The sequence below is a fragment of the Oncorhynchus mykiss genome, chromosome 4 (assembly GCF_057628025.1).
Source record: "Oncorhynchus mykiss isolate SJ-2025 chromosome 4, ASM5762802v1, whole genome shotgun sequence".
In the NCBI taxonomy this organism is placed as follows: domain Eukaryota; kingdom Metazoa; phylum Chordata; class Actinopteri; order Salmoniformes; family Salmonidae; genus Oncorhynchus; species Oncorhynchus mykiss.
Window position 1 is genome coordinate 62,938,335 of NC_143025.1, and position 23,894 is coordinate 62,962,228.

General features: G+C 44.7%; 1 protein-coding gene across 13 annotated transcripts in view; it reads right to left on the minus strand.

Annotated features, from left to right (window-relative positions):
* The window catches only part of LOC110522125 (ephrin type-A receptor 7), a 76,866-nt gene that overhangs the window by 36,248 nt on the left and 16,724 nt on the right, over window positions 1–23,894 (minus strand). For 8 of the 13 annotated variants that reach the window (XM_036975675.2, XM_021600255.3, XM_021600250.3 and 5 more), the window contains exons 4-5: window positions 19,043–19,198; window positions 12,945–13,280 (exon numbers count right to left, since the gene is read on the minus strand). In XM_036975675.2, the coding sequence (XP_036831570.2) occupies window positions 12,945–13,280; window positions 19,043–19,198 (492 nt within the window). The remainder of the gene's footprint in view (window positions 1–12,944; window positions 13,281–19,042; window positions 19,199–23,894) is intronic. The other 5 variants (XM_090232525.1, XM_090232523.1, XM_090232521.1 and 2 more) reach the window with 1 other exon arrangement.

Here is a 23,894-nt window from a genome sequence, read left to right on the forward strand (position 1 = left end):
AAAAGCGGTCTTTTGACATGCTAAAACGTACGTTGTTTCCACCCCTAATCGGTTGAACAGCGTCAGGAAGGGCAGCCTTCCCTCCCCCCTGGGATTTCAAATGGCTGTGATGTGCTACCTGCTAAAAACAATAACCTCACTCAGGTTGCTTAGCCGAACCCAGAGCTGACTAGTCTCTCTCTCTCTCTCTCTCTCTCTCTCTGCTCTCTCTGCTCTCTCTCTGCTCTCTCTGCTCTACAAAGACCAGTGTCCTTTTGTCCCTCCTCCGCCCTACCCAGCCAGTTTCCAGGACATGTGATTGGGCACAAATCGGCTTCAGTTTGCCGTGAGAGGCGCAACACCACTGTAATACCCAGCAGATAACCAGGTTAGCTCCGTTTCCCTAGAAAGCAGCCCCCTAAATCCTCTTCAACACTGTGCTGTGTGGGATCAGAATCACAATCAAAAACGAGAGTGTTTGAAGGTAGCCGTCCCACCTCTCAGCTGGTGGGATATTGGCTAAGCTGTACTGTCCACAACAGTACGACCCTTAACCCAGGAAATAGAGCCACAGGAGGTTCTGTCTGCTGATGTAGAAGGATGTGGTCTGTTTGCTGTTGTTTTGTATTCAGTACCTGAACTGCCTGTGGTTAAACTAATTCCCCCAGACCGCAGCTCTCAGGAAAATAACAGATCTCTCAACACAATAGCTGAAATGATTCTACTGCTACACATGTCAGGGAAATAATTCATGGGGGAATTATAAATGTAGTATTTTTTGGTATTCTGGCAATACTAGTAAGTGCATGTGTGACTGTGTGAATATGAATCTGTTCTCACATTTTGACATAGTGCCAGAGCCCAGGGTCCCTATCATTATGAGTTACATTGGCATCATTATTTCATGGTAATTATCCCTCAGAACGTTATTCAGTCACCTGATGAGAGGATATATTTGGTTACTAAATCTTGGACTTTGTAATGACTCTTTCCTCGCCCCTCAATCTCTGACATAAAGCAATATATCGACACTATCAGTGTGGTAGCCTATGGCACTGTAACGGAATTCTTCGTCCTCCTCTGACGAGGAGTGTGAAATGTCGGACCAATGCGCAGCGTGGTATGTGTTCATGATTATTTATTTTACTGAACACTGAAAATACAAAAGAACAACGTGAAAATAAACGAAAACCGAAACAGTCTTGTAAGATGCGTAAAACACTAAAAACAGAAAATAATCACCCACAAAACACAGGTGGGAAAAGTATGATTCTCAATCAAAGACAACAAACGACACCTGCCTGATTGAGAACCATACCAGGCCAAACACATAAACACAACATAGAAAAAAGAACATAGACTACCCACCCCATCTCACGCCCTGACCATACTAACACAAAGACATAACAAAGGACCTAAGTTCAGAACATGACAGGCACTTTGAATAGAATTACAAGGAAGTCTCTAGTATTGAATGACAAACGTTATGAAAGCTACAAATCAACATTTTACTCAAGGTTGAGAAACGTTTTTTGTCGAGGACAGACCAGCTATATTTATGGAGTCGGATTTTAGTACCCGCAGAAAAGCAGGACAACTTTTTGTAATTGTTCCATTAGCTGCGTAATGTTTTCTGATTTGGCGACCAAAGCGAGACATTTGAATGTCTTTATGATTAAGTTATTGATAGTTGCTTAAAATGACACACCCAAGGAATGGTCCAATGAAACTCGGGCAGATTAATCCGTTTCTCTGGTTGTATGAAAGGAGGAACACGGCCAGCGGAAAGTATTGAAATGTAATAGGGGAATAGAAAGGCTGGCAAAGGTCTTTGAAGTCTGATTAGAGTTTGGAGCTTGGCTAGATACAAAAAAAAAACAATCTTACTCCAAATTTTCTCTCGGGAATTGTATTTTATTTCTCTCAAAGAGAAGGCAGGTGCAGTATGAACACAAGTTTCTTTCACGGGGGGGGGGGAGAGACACGACACATTCCCTAATCTAGTACAAATGAAATCGCACTCTGGTCAAATAAAATTCTCAGTCCTCCAACTGGAACTAATCAGTAGTCAATGCCTTGAATCACAATCTCATTGTGTTGCTTCTTAGGGCGTTTTCACACGTGATTCTGAGCTATAGTTCAAATCAGAGTTTGATTATTTGCTACATTGTATTGTTGGTTGGTTTCACATTGCCACAGTTTAAACAAACTAAACTGCCTAGACATAACTTTGTGTCCATGCAAGTCCATTTTGTTTATTGCAGGTAAATGCTCACGTTAAATCCATCTATGGATCATCATGTAGCATCACTTACGTGTCCTAATCGTCATATTACTTTCGCTTTGGTCTTCCAACAACACGCGGGAGGAAAACAACGCAATAGACGCTCTAACTGCGTCACGCAGTCAACACGATATATTCAGTTACCTTTAACCCCTGTATAGCCCTGGTTTCCTCTTAATCTGTTTCAGAGATATCAAGTTATGATAATGTGTGCATTTAATCAAACGCTCGCAGTCAAACAACAAATAATACTGTTCGAATCGAGTTATTTTCCGTGTGTTTGGTCCGCACCAAGGTTAGGAGCGAACCCCAGTGGGTTGTTTGACGTGCTCCTGATTCTGGACAGAGTGTTCACACCAGTCCAAACTAACCGAACTAAGGGGGCAAACACATTCATATCCATATCCCACGCACTCTCCATTGTGCCTCAATGTGGATTTAGGACAGGCGATGAGGGGTAAGGGGGTTAAGGGAGCGTTTGTAATGCAGATCGATATTCTACACCGAGTAGGACCACCAGCAATGCGGATAGCACAAACACACCACTTTTACACAGATAGTAGATTTTTTTCCCCCCTAACAATGGGCCCAAGGGATAACAAAATTATCTGAAATTGGACTAAGGCGGCTAAATGCTGTGCATATAGGGGGAGTTAGTGACCGAGGATCCCTCAATTGAGAGATCAAGTAAACCTTGTTGATGAAGATGAGCCAGGTGTCACTTCTATCAGCCGTTGTGTATTAGAGGGAAGGATTTGCCATTACAGTAATTGGTCATTTCTGTGCGTTGTGAGACAATAAGGAATAGGCTTAGGCCTAAGTGGGAGGGCTGGACAATCGTTTGCTTTCAGGCCGTTGAGCTTGTCCCGAGCCCCGTTCCCAATTACCCCCACAGCACAGTGACGGACCGAGGCTTTCGCCTCTCTTTGTGTCACGCCGTATGTGTTTCTTTAGCAAATCCAAATCCACTTTGTCGCCAGTTAATTGGCGGACATTGTCGTATTATTATGTAAATATCAGGAATGTTCACACAATTTAACACGAGCTACCTTTCAGTTATCTGGAGGTGACAAACGGACAGAACTGCCAGTCTGGGGGATCAGCCTCCTCTCACCTGCAAGCAGCAAGCTTAGTAAAGCCATCGTGGAGCAGTATACCTTTACAGTATCCCCCCATGTGCCAGTTACCTGTAATGTTGTGTCCACAGTGAAACAAGAAGGTCTTGCCAAAGTGTATTAGTCTAGCCACTATGTGAAAGCATTTATTTTTTGGCCACGGCTACTCAGTGGTGCGACAGCGAGGCAATTTGAGAGGAATTCAACACATTTCATTATGTCGGTCTCTGAGGACATCAGCTCCTCCAAGTTTCATTTAAATTGAATTTTTCCTCCGAGAATACTTTTCAGAAAACAATCCCAAAAAACACAATCCTGGCTCTCTTCAAAGAAAAAGATATTGATAACTCCAGTAAGAAATATGGTCGTTTTATATGCATGAGGAACTGTGTGACCTAGAAAGCACTTTTTTTTTTGCCTAAGCTTTAGGCACATCCACACAATCACAACAAACAACAAACACAAAGAATATCAAAAAGACTGAATCTGGTCATGCAAGAATAATGCATCCCCAACACAGACTATTGTCTAATGTACTACCTGAAGAAATATCCTGAGACACCACAGAGGGTAATTAAGCCATTTATCAAGCAGTGTTAAGTTGTGAAACCATGTTTTTGGCACCTGAGTATAAAATTATTACATTTCACTGATGCTCAAGGTTAATTAGGCAATTAAATTCCCTACTACATGACTCCTTAGCTAATATAGGACACCGAACGGACCCTTCAAAAAAAAGGCTTTCTCTAGATCGTCTTACAGAACTGTCGAAGGACTTCGTTTAAGACAACCAAAGATGACCACAGAGATGACTCCACTCTCTCCTCTGGGCATGGATACTGAAGAAAGGAGGCGGGGAGGAATGTTGGTTTCAAAGCCCACAGAAGGTCACTTCTCGACAGTTAGTCCCAGCTTCTCTCCAGCCCAGATGTGTCCCATCTGCTCCACAACCAGTAACCAACTCTGCGAACTCTGCGGACGCTATAATCTTTTTACTGTTGTTTTTATATCAAATCATTCAAAGCAGCCTAGCAGATGGCTGTCATATATTCCCCGTGCTTTGATAAAAGACAATGTGTTGTTGTTACGGAGCTGCTGGTGTAGCTACGTTGGGGAGGTGAGGGGCTCAGTTAGCACAGCTGAGGAGACTAGCAGCTAGTGAGATGAAACCGAGCCATAGTCGCTGTAAGGCTTTTGAGGCGACAGCTTTGGGGTCAAGAGGTCGACCATAATTACCAGCGGGCCTTTTCAGAGGTGGCAACTGCTGTTTGAAGGTTTCCTGGATTTTTGTTCTTTTTAATTTTTCCTCCCGTTCTGAGCCGAAGTGTTCTTCTGACTCAAACTCATTATTATTTCCAAGTGTGATGATCTGAATAAAGGGGGAAGGGTGAAGCATGGGGTTGAAGACATAATTAGTTCCTCTCACTGCAGGAGACAGTATGCTGATGAGACAATGAAAGAGTGAAACAACAGACCTGTCAATCTGCCCGTATTCTTTTCGTGAGTGATGCTCACAGACACAGAGAAAAATCTCTCTCTCTCTCACTGCTATCAAAATACATTGTTGTGTTATGCAAACATACAAGTTCTGCCAAATCCCTTCCCATAAGACAATCTGTGGTTCTCCCGAAGCTGAACAGAAAATAAGAAGAAAAGTAAGCAGGTAGTTGTTTGCTTGTTGCAGACATGTTGCAGCTCCTGTTCTGCCCCACAGAGTTGTTTGAATAGAACGGTTCTCTCTGTATAAAAGCCTTGGTGACAAGTTGAAATAGACTGCAAACGGATATCAAATGTCCTTTAACCTCAGGCTGACCGAGCTGTTTCCCAGTGTGTGGCAGTCTAAGCAGACAGAGTTAAACCTGTCACCCTGAGTGAAACTGTCTGGGTCGTATGAAAGGTATCCCCCGAGTCCACACCCACAGCAGAGCTGGGAAAATACCCTCTGTAAAAGGAACAAACCAACAAGGTCTTGAGATTGGGGAATGGCTTCGTGGGAGTGTGAGTTTTTTTTCTTCTCTCAAGTCTATGGGGATTTGGCAACTATCAGGCACCTATGACATGCATCACTATTTAGGTTTTATTACCAAACTCCTTTAAGTTCTTCAGGCAGGAAATGAAACACTTGAATGGCTATTCTGCAAAGTGCTGGAGCCCTTTCCAGCCAGGGTATCTAGCATGGACGAGCATGTGTTCCATATAAACACAGTGCCTGGGAGTCACAGGTGCATGCTGAGTTTGTGTGTGTGTGTGCGTGTGTGTACATATCAGAGAAATAGAGAGAGTGTATGAGTGTTTACTGGGGCCTCTCAGTCCCCCCCCCCCCCCCCCCATGGGCAGTAAAGGGAGTAGAGCCTCTGCATAGCATCACAGGCCAGCCTCGGCTTGCTCCACTCACTGGTGAACTGGACTCATCCAAAGGAGCTCCCTGGTCCATCGTAAACACAATTTCTGTTTCAAGCACTTTACCTTAATAAAGTTGTTACAACGTCACTTCCTTCAGCCAAACCTCTATCCTTTGATCCATTTGTCGCCGTGGACGTGTACTGTATGTATACTTGTATGTATATTTTTGGATTTGTATTTATTAGGGATCCCCATTAGCTCTTGCCAAGGGAGCAGCTACTCTTTCTGGGGTCCAAACACATCAAGACAGTTACATTGCACATAAAGCAAAACGTAAAACAGTACATCATATAACATCGCTAAACCAACACAAACTGCACAATAAACACCGCAAAATAAAACCACAATGTACGTGTGTGTAGAGCGTGTGTGTGCGTATGCCTGTGCTGGTACCTGTGTGTGTGTGTGTGTGTGTGTGTCTCTTCACAGTCCCACGCTGTTCCATAAGGTGTATTTTTATCTGTTTAATAAAGAATCTGATTGTACTGCTTGCATCAGTTACCTGATGTGGAATAGAGTTCCATGTAGTCATGGCTCTATGTAGTACTGTTAGCCTCCCATCTTATGTTGTGAAGAGACCTCTGGTGGCATGAAGAGACCTCTGGTGGCATGTCTTGTGGGGTATGCATGGGTGTCCGAGATGTGTGCTAGTAGTTCAAACAGGTGCATTCAGCTTGTCAACACCTCTTACATCTTGAAGGCGCCGGAGGTAATTACGCACAAGAGTTTCATACTACTGCCGAGTACATTCTCAACAACTCAGAGGTATACAAAAAGTGTGACGTCATTGAAAACAAAGGGTTGTGCATTGCGAAATCCATTCCTCTGCATACGAATGAAGGCATTGTCTTTGCGTTTCATTGTTTGCAGGTCATGCTATTGTTTATCCCGCTATTTCCACCCAGCCGTGGACTGCTTCATTTTAGGAGCTGTCAGTCAAAGAAACTCGTTAATAATAAGAGTCCAATCAAATTTGAAATGAACTATATTAGAGTTCCAGATATTTCTCAAGTAGACATTTACTTTGTAAGGACATTCATTTTCACTGAGCTCATAATCTATACTACATGGAATGTTCCTATATGCCAGTGCTCTTAAACGAATGAGTCATAGAGGAAAAAATGTAGATTTCTTTATGTTGGAACAGTTGAAAACTAGCTAGCTGGCTTAATCTGGCATATTTACAGAAATGTTGATTTGATGTGCATTGTCCCTGTCAAATGCATGTAAAAAAAAAGTATACGAATATGAAGGGTGTAAATGTTCTGGGACAGTGAAGAGTTCAGTTGCTGTTGCTAAGGTAAACAATAGTTAGCCTGGGAAAAAATGTGTGGCCTCAAACTAGTTTGCAGTTTCTCAATAATGAAACTGGTTTCAATCCTGAATTCTGTGGGAAACACCGGCTAGAAGATAAAACTGAATAAGAATCAGCGCTGTAGCCTTTTAACTTTGACAAGATTCCCAGCTGGGCAAAACAACATCATAATCACAAAAGAATTGCAGTTCCCGGCAGTGTTTTCAATCCAGATATCAAATAACATTATTTTCGAAAAATGTTCACGCATCACTGCAAACGCAACACGCTTAGACACACACACATAAACACAAAGGAAGTATAGAATTAGAGATTGACAGATACTGCTTTCGTCAACATTATCCCAGCTATGAACAAAAATAAAACATTTCAAATGCTTTTTAGTGGACGGTAACAAATGTGTTTTTCACAGCTCCTCAACACACTCTGACCGTGTCTGTAAATGTGTCCTTTCCGAGGCAGAGAGAGAGAGAGAGAAATGGGTCTGTAATTCTGACAGAGTGCATGGAGCGCTTAAACTCTGTGTGTTCTCAGAGAAAGGGCCCCTCTGCCACTGGGCTGTCCACTGGTGGTGATAGGCACCAAGTCAAGGGGAAAGAGGGAACACTGTGGGGCTACTGTGAGAGAGAACTCAGTCATGCACGCCAGATTCAGGGGGATTTAGGTGGCTCGTCTGCCAGCAATAAAAGACTGAAACAGGATACTTGGGGAGATTAATTACCTAGATAGGCCACGATAATGCCATTTAAATAGGAAAGTAATTAAAGTGCACCTTCCATCAAAATTATTCATTGCTGACGGATTGGGTGACAGGCAAATCAGGAGGCATTTACAGAAAGCTACAGGTTAAGTGCCGGAGCGCTTGTGCTTCGGGGAGACCACCACTGTTTTATTGCAGCTGTTGAATCGGACTGCTTTGCCCAGCTCTCATCAAATTACTGGGGGGGGGCTCCCAGGTAACATAAAACCACTGACAAATGCAACAAAGGAGGATCCGCTTAACTTTAAAGTGACACCGGCCGCGATGGTGGTGGTCAGTGGGGAATCCTCCGAATCAAATCCACTCTGTCTTAAGGCCACCACGACAGTGTAGGACATTAAAAAGAATCAACCAATGGGCCTTTGTTTCCATAAGTGTTGCTCTCACCAACACATTGAGAAATATCCATTTTGCAGTGATAAAGTGGAGATAAAGTGACCATATATATATTACCGTTCGAGAACCACAGAGTATCAGCTTGCATGGTTGTCCGTTTAAACACGTCTCACTCCCAACATTTATTTAACTAATTTCACTGTGTTAAAGGGGCAATCAGCAGTTGCTACATCCCTTTTTGGACCTCAATTTAATGACATGTACCCATTGATTCTTGAAGAATATGACTCGCGATCAACTGTCGTACCCCCATCAGAACCCGAGATAAAAGCTTGTTTTACTCCAATGTTTGTAACAAAGAAAATGTAAACAAACACTATACAGCCTCAAAACACAGTTGACACTCTAAGTTCGATATCATGGATGGTCAAAACCTTGCGTCTATAGCTCGGCCAATGAATTCTTGAGAGTGATGACATTTCTCCAGCCCCTTCCCTCAGCTTTGTTAATGTTTCTACTGCTGATTGCCGCTTTAAGGGAGATGAATTATCCCATCACAGCACTAATACTTGTTGCTGTAGACCGTCATACAAATGACTGACGTAGTCCTGACAATACTAGCAGCCCAACAACTTGTGTTGAAAGGGGGATATTTGCTTCTCACGCAAGGCTAGAGCATAGAGGCTTCTCAGATCAAAGTGAAAATGCTTAGCTGACACTCATGCGTGCCACAATGCATTTTTCTCACCAAGTCAAATGGTGGCAAAGGGAATAGCCCGTTGTTCCCTTTGAATGTTTAAATAGGTTTGCACTTGAGGACACTCTGATCTCATTCAAAGTAAATATGAAGTTACACCACAACAGTCCTGAAGGAGATGATCTAAAAATAAACCAGGAAAGCAAGATTGTTTTTCCGAATCCATTAATCTGCAACAATTGATCAAAACATTTTTTTAAAGGCTATCAACGGTGCGATCTATTACAGTTCCAACCATGAAGGAGGATGAAAGGAAGAATAAAAGACAACCCCCGATTTTCATCGCGGTGTAAATAAAACATATCGCTAAGTTATATCCCAATCCCACGCTGACTCATACTAGAGGGCTCTGAACACAAACAGCAACAGTAGACGTTTCTATCGGTATGTAACCCGTTCCCTGCTCCTGGCTAATATGAGCAGTCAGCATTAAAATCAATTTCCACAGCTTCCCCCTTTCCCCCTTCAAAGGTGCAATGTGCAGCAATCGCTTCGCCATTTCCTGGTTGTTCATATGACAAAACAAGCAATGTAGTCTATAGTGTAGATCAGTGTTTCTCAAACTCGGTCCTGGGGACCCCAGGGGGTGCAAGTTTTGTTTTTTGGCCTAGCACTACACACCTGATTCAAATAATGAACTCCTCGTTAAGCTTTGATTATTTGAATCAGGTGTGTAGTGCTATGGAGAAAAAAAAAAAACTGCACCCCATTGGATCCCCAGGACTGAGTTTGAGATACTCTGGTGTAGAGAATACCATATAAACCGCTGTGAAATATATTTTCAATAATCAAAAATATAGCACTTTCAGCTGTTTGAAGCTGCTATACAAAACCGAAAGTTAAATACGCATAAACTAAACTTGACAACGGGAAGCATAGAAATAGCGCACATAGAACAGATCTACCGCTTCTTAGACTTCAATGAGATGAACCTACAACTCACATTTCTATGTGAATTTGGTCGGTCGACACATTGCAGCTGTAATACATTGTTTACGCCACTTTATGCTCACACCTTAGCAGCATCATCCACTGTTCTGTGGCTGAGTGTCCCGTCACACATAGTGCTCCTATAGCCATTCCCCTTAACCAATTCCAATCATATTTCTACCGTGGTTCTCCACAGGGAATTTTCGGGTTGAGATGTGATGTGTTGAGATGTGATGAGATGACACACTCTCTTGAATAAATATGAATGGTTATTCCATCAGCAGTTCTCACTCACAGGCTTCTGAGAGAACAAAAGTCCTTCTCTACAAGTGTAGCGGCATGAAAGCATCCGGAGTATGGAGGATCTTCGAGGGCAGCTCTCTAGAGTTGTCAAGCGACAATAGTGCCCTGATTGAAATGCACTCTCCGTCTAGCTAGCCTAACTTTTTTTTCCGGAAAAACTCCACCTCGTCAAGATGTGATGACAAATTCATATGAATTCACCTGTGTATGATTATTGTGGTGAGGATGCGAGGGGGAGAGTCGAAGACAAAACAAGATGATGAACTTGCAATGCAACAGTAGTTATTTAAACACACTTGTAGACAGAGCTGGGAGGTAATTTGGTTTCCCTGGGAACAATAAGCACTCAGCACCTTGTGCAGATCCTCGACTCGTCCACGGCTGCAGACTGCCTCACAGCCTTACTCCTCACACGTCCTTTGGTATAATTAGGGGAGGTGTGAATTCCTAATCAGATAAATCACCATCTGCATTTTCGCAGTCACCCTGCTCCTCTACTTCTCTCCTCCTCTCCCTCTGTTCTGCTCCTCCTCTCCTCTTCACGGGTTGATTATCCTTCAACAGGAGAGAGAGGCACTACCTGCTCGATGGCCTCTCCTCTCCTCTCTTCAAGACTTTCTCAGGACCACGGCTCACTCTCTCGCTACCTCCATCCCGAGGAACGGTTCATCAATTCTGGATGGTGAGGCGTAAAAGGGTTTATTATTGCAGTCATACATTAGCAATGTGGCCCGACTTGTACATGCTTGCTCGGGAAGGGAGCCATTGTTTTAGGAAGCGCCGACGTTCCAATTAAAAAGCGCTGGAGCGTTCCCTAATGGCCCGGGCACAGGATCCGGACACGATGAAGGCCCAGTGGCCAGTGCTGAAAAGCACCGCAGGACAGGGTTAACGTCTGGGCTGCAACCCGCGCAGCAACACTGATTCTGCTCGCTCTCTCACATGAGGATCTCACTAACAATTTGTGTTGGCACATCATCAAACTGAAGCCAAGCAGTCTGCTACATCCCCAATTGTTCAAATGTGTCATAGTGTATCTAGGCTATAGGGTAACAAAACATCTATAAACACATCTAATTACACTAAATAGCAGTGAGCATCTCAAACTATGTAATTCTTGCTTCAAATAGTAGCCTAATGCTAGCTTTAAGACATAAACCTAATTTCTTCCTCATCAAATCCTTCCCTCTATTTCCCACTATTTCTGATGGCTAAATATACCGCAGGGTTAACAGAGCAATTGTCTGTTGTCAACATGCCACGTGTAATTATAAGAGGCTCTGAGGGAGCCATGTGTTAATTGTTTTCCCCATCTTTCCCTGCAGTTCTCCCTCCTTGCAGTGTCCTTGTGTCCTTGGCAAGGCAACCCCTAGAACCATCCAGCGTGTGTCTCTGTCATGAACCGTGTCACGGAACATACATCATTCCCTACAGTTTAACCCACATTCATGCTGCTGCCTGGCCACAATTATCCATTCTCTTTCTCTCTCTCTCTCTCTGTCTCTCTCCTCTCTCTCCTTTTGACAGTCTTAGAATGGGGGGGGAGGGGGGGGGGGGGGTTGTTGCGAAATTTGTTCTTCCATTTTGTCTATTTGATATATATTTGTTATTACACGCAAACAAACAACACAGTAGAGTATTCTAAACGAGTGCACTCAAAAAATGTCTGAAATAAAACAGATACCGTATGCAGATACATCTTACTAGGAGAGCATCACAGGACATGGCTGCATGTTCAGGATTGACCCAATTCTTTCAAGGAAAAAAACTCTAAAGAGTTGCAGCTCTTCTGCAGTCATGTATAGGGCTGGGTTGGGGTGAAGTCAAGTCTAAAAAAGACAACATCAACAAGTCTATTTTCAGGTCATCTGAAAGGTGGTTCAAAGTCAAACCTCAACATCTACCACAAGAGCCTCAGTGTGCGCCACACAAGTCCCCGAATTCTCGTAGCTACTGGTTAGCAACATGGTTATGATGATGATATTCCCCAAACACTCTTTACAAGCTACAATGGCTGTGCAACCCTCTTTTAATGACCCTAGTTAGTATTCCCTTTCGACTCCAACTGCGCTTCATGGACGCTTGAGCATGAAAGATAAATCTTGTTTGGTGGATCCATAGAAATAATGAATTTAAGAAAAGGTGGAGTGCTGCCTTCAGTTGGAGTGCGTCACCAAGAAAATACAGCATTTTAATTATGCTAGGTTCCCAGGGGAGCTAGCGACACGCACTGTTTCCGATGGTACAACTCGCAGCAAGCCTTGCTATGCTACTAATGTTTTCCACCGTAGCTCTGACACACATATTAAATGAATCTGGGTGATATGCCAAATGTAAATGCTGTGTATCAACCTATGGTCATTAATGCCAATGAGGTATGATTAAGGTACTTAGCGTGTTTTCAGTTGAACGGCAGACCGCAGCGCAAAATAGCCATTGGTTTGTTGGTGAAATACGCGAAAGTTTCTATAGTGCATAGGCTAAGTGCAAACGTTTGACATTATTCTGTATCCTAAAAGGGCCAGATCTGTCTCGCTTATCCTGAACATCTAGGAGACCATGAAGTACTGCAAATTTCTTTGTAACTTAATCGTGAAGGCAATTCTAGACCACAACAGCGGAATATGAAAGTGCAAGGAATTTAGCAATCGTTATTAATTAAAGTGTACAGGGAAGGGTGGATGTTAGGACGTAGGACCGTGTTCTGGAATCTAGCCAAACCCCCAGAATTTGATCTCTCTTGAGCCAATCGGACTCCTTACTTGCTTGACTGGTGGCGATGCTGACTGCGGCGAACAGCCTCTGGGTGCGGCTGAGGTCAGATACCCCGTTGACTGCCTCAACCTCGAAGGTGTAGTTGGCGTGGGCCAGCAGGTCCACCACGCTCACGTAGGTGTCCACTAATCCCGCCTGCTGGGGGGAGTATCCCACGTTCCCCCCGCACGCTACGCACTCCTCGGGCTCCCAGCTGCAGCGCCGGCACATAATCCTGTAGGTCACGTCGTTGCGACCGCCCGTGTCGGCCGGCGGGCTCCACTCCAGGCTGACCGTGGTCTGGTTGATGTTGTAGACCAGGTTCTGTGGCGCCGAGGGAGGTCCTGTCAGGGCGGGAGGCAGACAAAGAGGGAGAGGAGGGAAGGAAGGAAGGAGGAAGAGGAGGGAGAGTTAAATAATGGAGGGCCAGGGAGGGAAAGTGACAGCCGACTGGGTGTGCGTACTGACTGGATATGCGGTTCACTGTTCTGCTCTGTTCTCTCAGACTGACTGGCACGGGACATGCCAGCTCTGACCCTTTGGGCCACACTGACACGCAATTATAATAGAGCTCAAATCTAAAAAGAAAAACTAGTGCAGGTAGGTAGAGAGGAAGTCAAACACCAGCAAAGCCAAGGTCAATGAGGAGTAGGCTGCGAAACTGAGACAACGCATGGGGACAATTACAAGGCATAACGACTGCATTCCTACCACTCTGATTTGATGCGGGTACATGCTAAGTATGAATGCGAACGTGTTACGTATCGCTCATTTGTCATGTCAACTGTGGAATGGTATTGCCTTTCGAGTGTGCTTAGCACTGTTAAAGAACAGGTACCTGTTTAAAGGAGTGAATGGTTCATGTGAGGTGAAGGCAGGTCCTTTTTGGATACCCATTCTGTTCATTCGATAACCATGCATTCACAAGTCACCAATTGTCGTTAACGTTCAAACGTGGAATATATCAGAAATGTAACATTGGCAGGAATATCCAGTTGAAATGATTGAGATGTCATTCCATTGTAGAACTATTTATCCTGAACAGGGGATCAGAGGGAGGCAGATACGAGGCATTATTAGCTCTCCCTCAGTCCTCCCCAATATACAATTATCCCAGTGTGAGACAAAGGGTTTCCTTTCCAATGAATCGCAGAGACAAGACACTTAAAGTTGATGTTTTTGAAAAATAGCCCCGGAATTTACAAGTGAGATTAAATCTTGAGTTATCGCCCCACAATAGCCTCTATATAGAATATCACTGGAAGCACACTAACCACGTGTTCAATAAATTATCCATCCTTCACTAGAACATAAACCATTGTCCTCTGAACAATAGAAAAGAATTACCCTCTTCTCATAAAAACAATGATTTACAAATTGCTGCTTTATTCACTCAAATTCAAGCCCTTGTTTTTTATGACCCAGATGTTTATATACTGTAGGCCTCCAATTAAGTGATCGTTTTATGTCCCTTTTAATGCACTATAGATTATGACTTGTATTCCTTGTTCATGAGCGTTTTTAAAAGCATCTTTCATTTTCTCTGTGAAATACTAAACTACTCCATTTTCATCCAAATCCAAAGAGCTTCTCACCACATTTATTTAGACAAAAGTCTTTACAAATTGGTAATACTTATGCATAGAGCGAAAACTATAATTGTCTGAGTCATTATTTATATTATTTATTTAACCTTTATTTAACAAGGCAAGTCAGTTAAGAACAAATTCTTATTTTACAATGTCGGTCTACCCCGGCCAAACCCTCCGCTAACCCGGATGATGCTGGGCCAATTGTGCACCACCCTATGGGACTCCGGATCACGCCAGTTGTGGTAGAGCCCAGGATCGAACAAGGGTCTGTAGTGACGCCTCTAGCACTGAGATGCAGTGCCTTTGTGCCACTCAGGAGCCCAATATTGCACATTAGGTTATTTTCCTAATTCCTCCCATTAAGAAGAATGAGGCAGGCAGAACAGAGCAATCCATATTCACGGCTACAGAGGGAAATGATGAGATGGAGCCAGTGATACTCTGGGCTCTGGAGATGAAAGAGACACATGTGGCAGCTGAAGAGGAGAGGCGGCACGACTCTCTAGCTAGAGCCAAGGCACGACTTCAGCACTGTCACCTACACTGGACCCGGGCTCATAAAGGACTAGTTCACTATTTTACAACTTGACGTTAGACAGTTTCTCACCCTGGAAGTCGTCTATGGGCCAGGAGTAATGTAATCCAGGGTTGCATTCTTCTTTAATTAAACAGCCACTACAAATTTCCGCTAGCCTTAGCCACCACAAGCTAACAATCAATGGAAGCGATGGGGGCATGTGTTACTTAAAGGTGATCTGGCAACAACAACTAAAATGTACATGCTCACATGCCACCATCACTCCCATTCCTTATTAGCTTGTGGTGGCTAAAGTTAGTAGTGGCTGTTTAAAGAGAACTGAACCATGGATTACAGTTTCTCCTGGCCCATAGACGACTTCCAGGGTGAGGAACCAGCTAACATCAAGTTGTAAAATAGTGAACTAGTCCTTTAATCCTCTTCAGGGACAAAGAGCGAGAGTCACACACATACACGCACACGCACATGCACGCACAAACACACGCGCAGGCACACACTCATCTCTCAGGCGTTTGTTTGTACTGCATTACCATGGTCACGGTTACCAACAGACAATAGCTTGTTTTATTTACTCAGCCACTCTCATTGAGTCTCAGGTGACAAAGATCAGGGCAGTGATTTCAGAGATAACAGCTGGAGGAGGATATTGAATTAGAATGAATTTGAGTGGTCTGTGTTTTGGTCTTGTTTTGTGGACATGGAATACAGTGAGTGCTTCCCTTCGCTGTCCTAGACTAGACATAGTGCTTCCTGTTCCCTGGGTTGGCTTTGTTCCCCCGCCACCACACAGTTCTCTCCCTGCCTCTGTAAGGTGAGGTGACACTGTCCTCCCCGTCTTACCTGCAGCTAGGAGAGGCGACATCCTGAGCCTCTGCCGTCTGTCTGCTGATCCTCGTAGCTCAAGGGCTTGCCGCCCTCGCTCTCTCGCTCTCTTTTTCCGTCTCTCACTCCTCTCCTTTCGGTGTCTTATCTCTTTACGTTTTCTCCTCTCACCCCCTCCTCCCGGTGAAGTTTCATTTCACGGATTAGCCTTCCATAGCCCTCACAGTCTGAGACGTCTCAATCACAAGCTTCTTCCTTCCAACGCCGCAGTGTGTGTGTGTGTGTGTGTGTGTGTGCGTGTGTGCGTGTGTGTGCGCGTGTGTGTGTGCGCGTGTGTGCGTGTGTGGGTGGGTGGGTGAATGTGTCCTGTCACCTCCTTCTTATAGCGTAATACAGCTGATTCTCCAGACACTGGGTGAACCTGTGATATTGCTGATGAATAACCGCCTCTGACAGCACATTCACTCGTTAACCAAATCGAATGGACCTTTTTAACTGAATGATATGGCATAAACCAAGAAGGCTGACTCTTTTTGGATAATAGCAATAGTTACTAGATAATTAGGTCATCTTGCTGAGCCTGTCTCTCTGTGTAGAGCTGAGAGACCTGAGTTAGTCAGAGGGCTTAGGAGAAAAGACTAATGTCCTGATTTGCTGTGAGAGAGAGCAGAGCTAAAAGAGAGAGGTGCTCTTGGCCGTCTCAGCCCTCCACTGCCCTATTAGGGGGCTACACACTAATTGGAGGGATGGAGGGAAAGAGGGGAGGCTGGGGGTGAACGGTATTCAAATCAGCCAAGCACTCATCCTTCATCTGCAAACATGTGTCGTGACCTTTGACCTGGGTGGTTTAAAACCTGGCTGAGTGAAGCCATGTGGAAGAGAGGGAGGCCGTGATAGGAGGAAGAAAGGAGGAAAGGGACTCCTACGTTCCACTGGCCCTCATCCGTCCCCTAGCAACTACAGGCTCCAATCAGGATGGAATCTTTCTTTCTCTCTCTCTCTCTCTCTCTCTCTCTCTCTCTCTCTCTCTCTCTCTCTCTCTTTCCATTTCTCATTATTTCCTTCTCCCTTTCTCTCTCCCTCTCTCTCTCCCTCCCTCCCTCTCTCTCTCCCTCTCTCTCTCCCTCTCTCTCTCACTCTCTCCCTCTCCCTCTCCCTCTCTGTGAGATGTCAACTTGTTGAGGTTGCAAATATGAGTGGGACGACGGGGGCGAGATGGGGAGAGGGGTGGAAGGGGGAGATGGCTGCTCACAACTGCCCTTTTCAGACCCTGCTAGCGCCAACACTGCTCACAGCTGTCACATGATTGATGCCCACTCCCCAACCTGTCAGCAGCTTCAAGGCTTTGCTCCGCTTCTGGAAAAATGCTCCCAGCCTTCCTGCAGTGCCATCCCCATACATTTCTCATTATCTCCTGGCTTTGCATAAGAATGGAGTGAGCAAATATTGGAAAAACAATATCATACAATGTGTTTTTCCTTCTCTCTCAACACGCAATATTTGCAACAATGATAATGGAAAATATATTGTCCGACGGCCTTTCAAAACTAGTGTCTTAATTTCCGTTTTTGCCTGTTGCAGTGAATTACCTCTCCCAATATATCCATGTTTCATCTTTATCTTCCTCCTCGTCCAATCTTAGTCTCATAAAGACATTCCTAATCCATGTGCTGCAGAGATCTGTCTCTCTGTTTGTACAGAGCCTAAGATAAGGGAGGTTTACAAGCGCCCATTTAAAAATCTGTCAATCAAGCTGTTTGCTCAAGCAATGTAAATTCACTTTCAATTACTATTGAATTCTACCCCAGACCAGACCAGACCAGACCAGACCAGACCAGACCAGACCAGACCCCACAAAGGCTGGCCCACATTGGGAAAAATGTAGGGAGAATGGCGCAGCACATTCTCTACAAAAAGAGTCGCATTCAAACTAGGGATTTTGTGGCTATAGATTATGCATGTATGAACTACACATTGAAACATCCAGCCCAAAGCGGGAGTTTTTTTTTAAAAATGTAGTAGTCGCCAAAGTTCCAGAGCACGTCTTTATGTAGATAAACAGTGGAATCTATTAAAAAGACAACTTGGCCATTGCCATTTCACATGTCTGTTTCCACCAAAGTGATTCTTCACAGCAGAACAGACAGAGGGCAACGGGAAATAACAAAATAATATAAAACTTCTTCGTGGTCAATTGCGTAGCAGTAAAAGTTATTGTTTTCATCTTCCGACAGTAAACCCACAGGACAGGCTTGGTGGGGAAAGAAATGGATCAGTCTTTCATAAAATCATCTGAGTGGTTACCGTGGAAATGTGGGCTTTTTGTTTACTACCGGGTTCTGATTGGAGTAGCTAGGGGTTAGGAAGGGGGAAGTAAGTAGAGTCGGTCCTGTCTTTGTTTCAAGTCAAGGACTGAATTAAGACTGGCCAGAACAAATATGGACAGAGAGAGAGAGAGAGAGAGACGCTGGGATAAATTAGACTTACAGAGGAAGTCCACTGTTCCACCTCTCCTTATTAGCCCAGTCCTTGTACCACCCTGACCGCTCTACTGTTCCTTTAAATTGTGTGTCCTCCCTCCCTCCATCTCTGTGGAGTCAGTCATTGGTTTGAGGTGGTGGTGTAGCCCTGTAAAAGCCCCCCATGAATCTACCTGTTTGGGAGCAACAGATGTGGATTTTGGAGCAAATGAGCCCCACCCTCTAAAATGAATCCCCTGGCCTGTGTAAACAGGTCATCAATGCCTGTCACATAATTGCAACACTGACCAGAACAAATGGAGACACAGGGTGCTGCTGTTGACTGTAATTGCAATCTTTTAGACGGGAAATGGCAAATTGCTCCTCTGATCATTAACTACCAGCCGGGGGGGGGGGGGGTAAGAGGGGGAAAAACACACTCAGGCCCATGAACATAATTATAAAGACATATTGGGAAGCAGAGGCAGGGGACTGGTATGGTCTCTGGAGTAGATTAGATGGTGAACAGATCTGGGCTTTTCACAATCCTCCAGATTGAACATTCTCAGTGTGGCCAGTGGGGGTCTGGAAGGGAGACTTGCATGTGCACGTGCAAGCATGTGTTCATGAGAGCATAAATGCAGAATCTAAGACAGGTCCTTCCTGTATTTACCTAGCAACGCTCCCGTACTTACTTGTGCAGGCCACAGAGGGTGGGTCCGAGAGTCCCCGGTAGTAGCCGTCCTCACAGTCGCAGCGCCACGAGCCCTCCCGATCATTGTAGCTGTGTGCTGGGCAGCGCGAACACTGCAGGTCCTGGGACGAGGACTTGTAGAACCCACGGCCACATGCTATAATCAGAGGAAGAAGGAAAGGGAGGGGGGGGGGGGGGTTAGTTCACACTTGAATTCCCAGAAAAGAGAAAGGGCATGATAGAACAGAGAATTACACTTTTGTTCACATCACAGAACAGCTGGTGTTCGGATCAACCTGCCCCTCTGGCTTCATCAACCAGCTTGACAGAACCCCACTTAAAAAAAACGCATCACAAATATCACCATGTCAAAGCCTGCACTGAATGAGGGAGAAAAAAACGACTGCTTATTAACCTGAGAGGTGAAAATAGGGCTATTTATGTTCTGTTTTTTTTTATCCCCTGGTCAGTAAATAAATACGTGTTTAGTTTATCAAAGCCCAGTCTGAGCGGGAGTGCTGTCCTAGTCAGGCATGCAGTGCTAAGTGAGGTGTGAATAGAGAAAACAGACAAGGTTGTAGAAACCCTTAATGGATTATTGGAGCGTTTCGGCTTCGTGAATATGCTCTTATGCCGGGGATAAGAGACAGTGTATGAATTCTTCCCTACTGGTCACATGGCTGTTTGTGTGATGGGTAGAGCCCTGTTTTTTGGGGTTGGTCATGTCACATGACCTGGATTTGAAACTTTTAAGCCTTTTCCAGAAATGAGAATTACGCCAAACAAAAAATGAAAGCGTTTGTCTGAGGATGGCGCTGGACCATCTGACATGAAAAAAACAGAGAAGAAGAAGCTTGATGAAAGTAAAGTTTAAATTCCAGGTCACGCGACACGATCGACCAAACAACGGGCCCTTAGCGATGAGTTAACTCAGCCACTTGTGAGTTATTAGGGATCATTGTTTTATGCCACAAACCAAACACTAAATCTGGAGGGGGGGAAAAAACAGAGACAGTAACTGACAAGATCCAGCAATAATGCAACAACAACAAAAAAACAGAACAATTCCTGTATAACAAATGAAACGATTCATACAGAGGGCTTTGTGAATCGCATGCATGTTCCAAATTCACTTTTAAGCATGAGTGAATAGGGAAATGTCTATTTTGGGTTTGGCTTTTTCAGTCTCAACACTTCAAGACAAGCAAGCCACAGTGACCCGCTGTTTGTGGAAAATCCAACGCTAAGCCTTGTGGGGGAAAAAAAAAAAAAAAACTCAATCTAGGCCACATGATTTCTGTTCCAATCTGCAAAGGATTGTACATGCCTGTAAATAGCTCTGCATACAAACTATCAAATTATACAAAACATTTATTTTACATGAGCCGCTGGGAAAATGGGCAACGTTTTTTTTATATACCGAGGTCCCCCCGTTTCACATCTCTGTTACACCCTTTTTTTTTCGGAGATTCAGGATATTTGGCCGTACTTCTGTGACAGATCTAAAATAGAAAGGATAAAGGAACCTGGTTTCCCCTCATTCTAACACCTCCACAGCGCAAGGAGGAGACCGAAGGACGGGATATCCCCATTTCAGCAACATGAAAGCCCTGTCACTCTCTATTTATCTCACCGCACCAGCCTCGTGAAACAAGACCTTTTTCGGAAGAGGGGAAGAATAGACGATTTTATCTCGAATACTTCCTCACCTGAGAACGGCAGTAATTGAAAACAGGGTTTTAAAGCTGCGAGAGAAGTGCCTTGTGATGGGAGCTGTGTGCTGCCTACCGAAACATATTAATCACACAAATTCTCATGTACCAATCCACCATAACGTTAGACATTAAGTGCAAACAATGTACCTACACGTATACCCACACCTAACGCACCACACAATCCTCTGATAAGACTACGTAAATATTCACATAGGTTAGCTTGTGCCTGTGATAACACAGAGCAATCCATTTTGCAGAACGCTCAAGAATGGTCAGCGGTGCTGTTTGAAAGGCTGCTCTCTCCTCTCCCACCACGCATGGCTGTTTAAACACTCTGTTTGCCTTTGGGTTTGGGTAGTGGTGCTCCGCTGGGTGGCCAGCAGTGTTGAGGGGAGGCCCAGCTCGCTCCCATTGCGACTGCCATCTCTGCCTGCCTGGCTCTCAGGCATCCAGGCTCCAGATTAGTGCTATCTCAGCCACTAGGAACAACAGGGCTTTCAAAAGTAAACAGTACTCCAAGTTAAAGTTCCCATGCAAAAAGATGGTTCATTTCCCGTTTCTTTTCTGTTTTTTCTTCCATGATGGCCCCTGTGTTTATCAATGTGTCTGACCGGCTGTTTACAGAAGCAACGAGGCGGCAAAGTAGGGCATCAAATCAAACAGCTGTGTGACATGGGTAACCATTTTTCTGGGCTCGCCTTGGCTCTCCCTCTCCCGTGCTCTCTCACAGTGCACTGAGTGACAAGGGCAAACACAGCCATCCCAGAGCCTGCATTCCTGTCCAAGCAGCGCAGACGCTCTTGGCCAGTTCCTGGTCCTGGAATCATCAGCTGAAAACACACTCTGTAACAGAGACGTTGAAGCAGTAGATGAAAGCGGGTGATAGTGAGTGATTTTCCCCTCCTCTTTCCTTTGCAGCCACATATTTCTTCAGAGGGGGAGAAGGAAAAAAAACTCTGCTGTATAATTACCCTGGGTTCACTCTCTAGTGCTTGTCTGTAATATCAGGGCAAACCTGGGGCGCCTCTCGTACAGTACTTGAGAACTTCGCTAACAAAGTGTTACACTGACAGTGAAACACTTTAGAAGACTGTACGCGTGTCCCGACTCACGATAATCCCTAGCACACCCTAGATTGATCACATCCAACAGACAAACGTATAATTACGCGCATGTGAGGGGGCGGGGGGCTAATAGGCTGTGCTTGTTGACACAGGCGAAGGGGGAGGTAAAAACACCGAAAACAACCAGCCTCATTTACACTACACTGCGAATATAGCCGGTCCTTAGAGAACAGGGCTGAGGTTGGAGCAGAGAGAGCGAGGGAGGGAGGAAGAAAACACAAAATCTGACATTCCACCCCGCTCCTTAGCGAGGAGTAACAGAGCCAGCATCTGTAATTTTCCTTCCAGTGGTCAAACGCTCTCATTCAGCGACGGGGGGAAAAACAGTGTGCAGTCAGCGTTTTTATGCACCGCACTGATAGAACAGAAAAGGCCTCAGTTAGGAATGACTTTGCCCCGACTCACTCTATCTCTTCTGAGGACGTTTAAATCACTCTCCGCATTGTGTGAGACAACGAGAGGATAAAACAAGAAGCCGTTATCTGGAACAGACACACACTAAAGAGACGAAATTCTCAATATTTATTTTCCCTCCGAGTCTGGCTTCTTAACATTTTTGAATTGCATCCAGACAGCGGCTCTCACTGTTTGGCGATTAAATGACAATCTGGATAAAGGACACGGAGGCGGAAAGAAGGGAAGAGGACGGATGAGATTCCTGCGTTGACATTTTGTGACAGGCTGACATATCGCTTCCTGTGGCCTTACCAGACGATAATTATTCCTAATGTCCCGGCGCAATGGCACTTGAACTATATTTCCTGCGTTTAATCTTCCACTTAGATTGACAGTTTGCATTTCATTTCGACTTCTAGCTAGTGTTACCATTACGGAAAAGCAAAGGTTTTTACCTTTGTTTTAGAGAGTCGGTGAAATATGTAAACAACCCCTCTTCCACTTCCCAATTAACCCTCAGAACTAATCAGGTTCTCCTTATCAACTATTGAGGACAGAGGGGACATCAGGGTCTTAACAAGCTAGAAGTAATATAGAGTTTCACCACATCGTTCTCATTGTACTATGGTAGGCCTTCAGAAGGACAGGCGTAGCCCCGAGAAGTAGTACCAGTAATCCTGCCTCGGTCGAGAGTGGGGGGAATGGTGGTGGTGTTGAGCTCAGTGCTCTGCTCCAGCTCTCCTGGCCAACAGTGCGATGAGATGGACTAGTGTGTGCCAGTCTGTCTCCATGGCATGCCGTGATGATCCCTGTCAGAGCCGGGCCTCCCCCTGGCCACCCTCCCATCTAGCTTGATTATGTGTTAAATCCGCATTGCGTGTCCCATCTAGCTTGATTATGTGTTAAATCCGCCTGCGTGTCTTTCAGGATGGATGTGGAAAGAATGCAAGATTCGGCCGGCCGGCAAGAGAGGAGAGGAGCGAAGGCTACAGAGACCCGGCGAGAGAGAGAGAGAGCAGCGTGGAGAGGATAGCACCCCATTAGAGTGATAAAGGAGGCCGAGGGAGAGAACTGCAGCCGACAGGACCAACAGGCAGGCCAGGCTCTGCTCGCTGATGAATGCCAGGTGGAGCGGGTCAAACGCGATAAAGGAAACAGTTTATTTTCTTATTTCAAAAACGCCATTGCCTTTCCTTAAACAGTCTCCGTCGCCACCGCCACTGCTACGATAGGGAAACGTCCTTATAAATATCAACTATAAACACAGGCCCCACGAAGGATGGGATTCTAGTCTGCGCTGCTTTTTATTAATCCATTTCCTCCGGGTATCTTTCTCTCCTTCCTTGTTTTGCTTTGTTCTGACCTTGGTGCTCAGTTGTCTGGCTAGACATCATAAACACATCTACCTCCTATTCTCTCTGCTAGACATTGTTTCATCAACTCCATTATACTGCTAACTCAATGTTAATATTACCAGGGACATTATTTGCCAGTAAATTAAATTAAATTAAAAAACACCCTGCTTCTAAATGTTCACAGAGCCATGACATGCTATTTCAGAATCATTGCTTTAGATCCATGTTTGGGTTTTATTTCTAAAGCATAATTAAGCAATAAG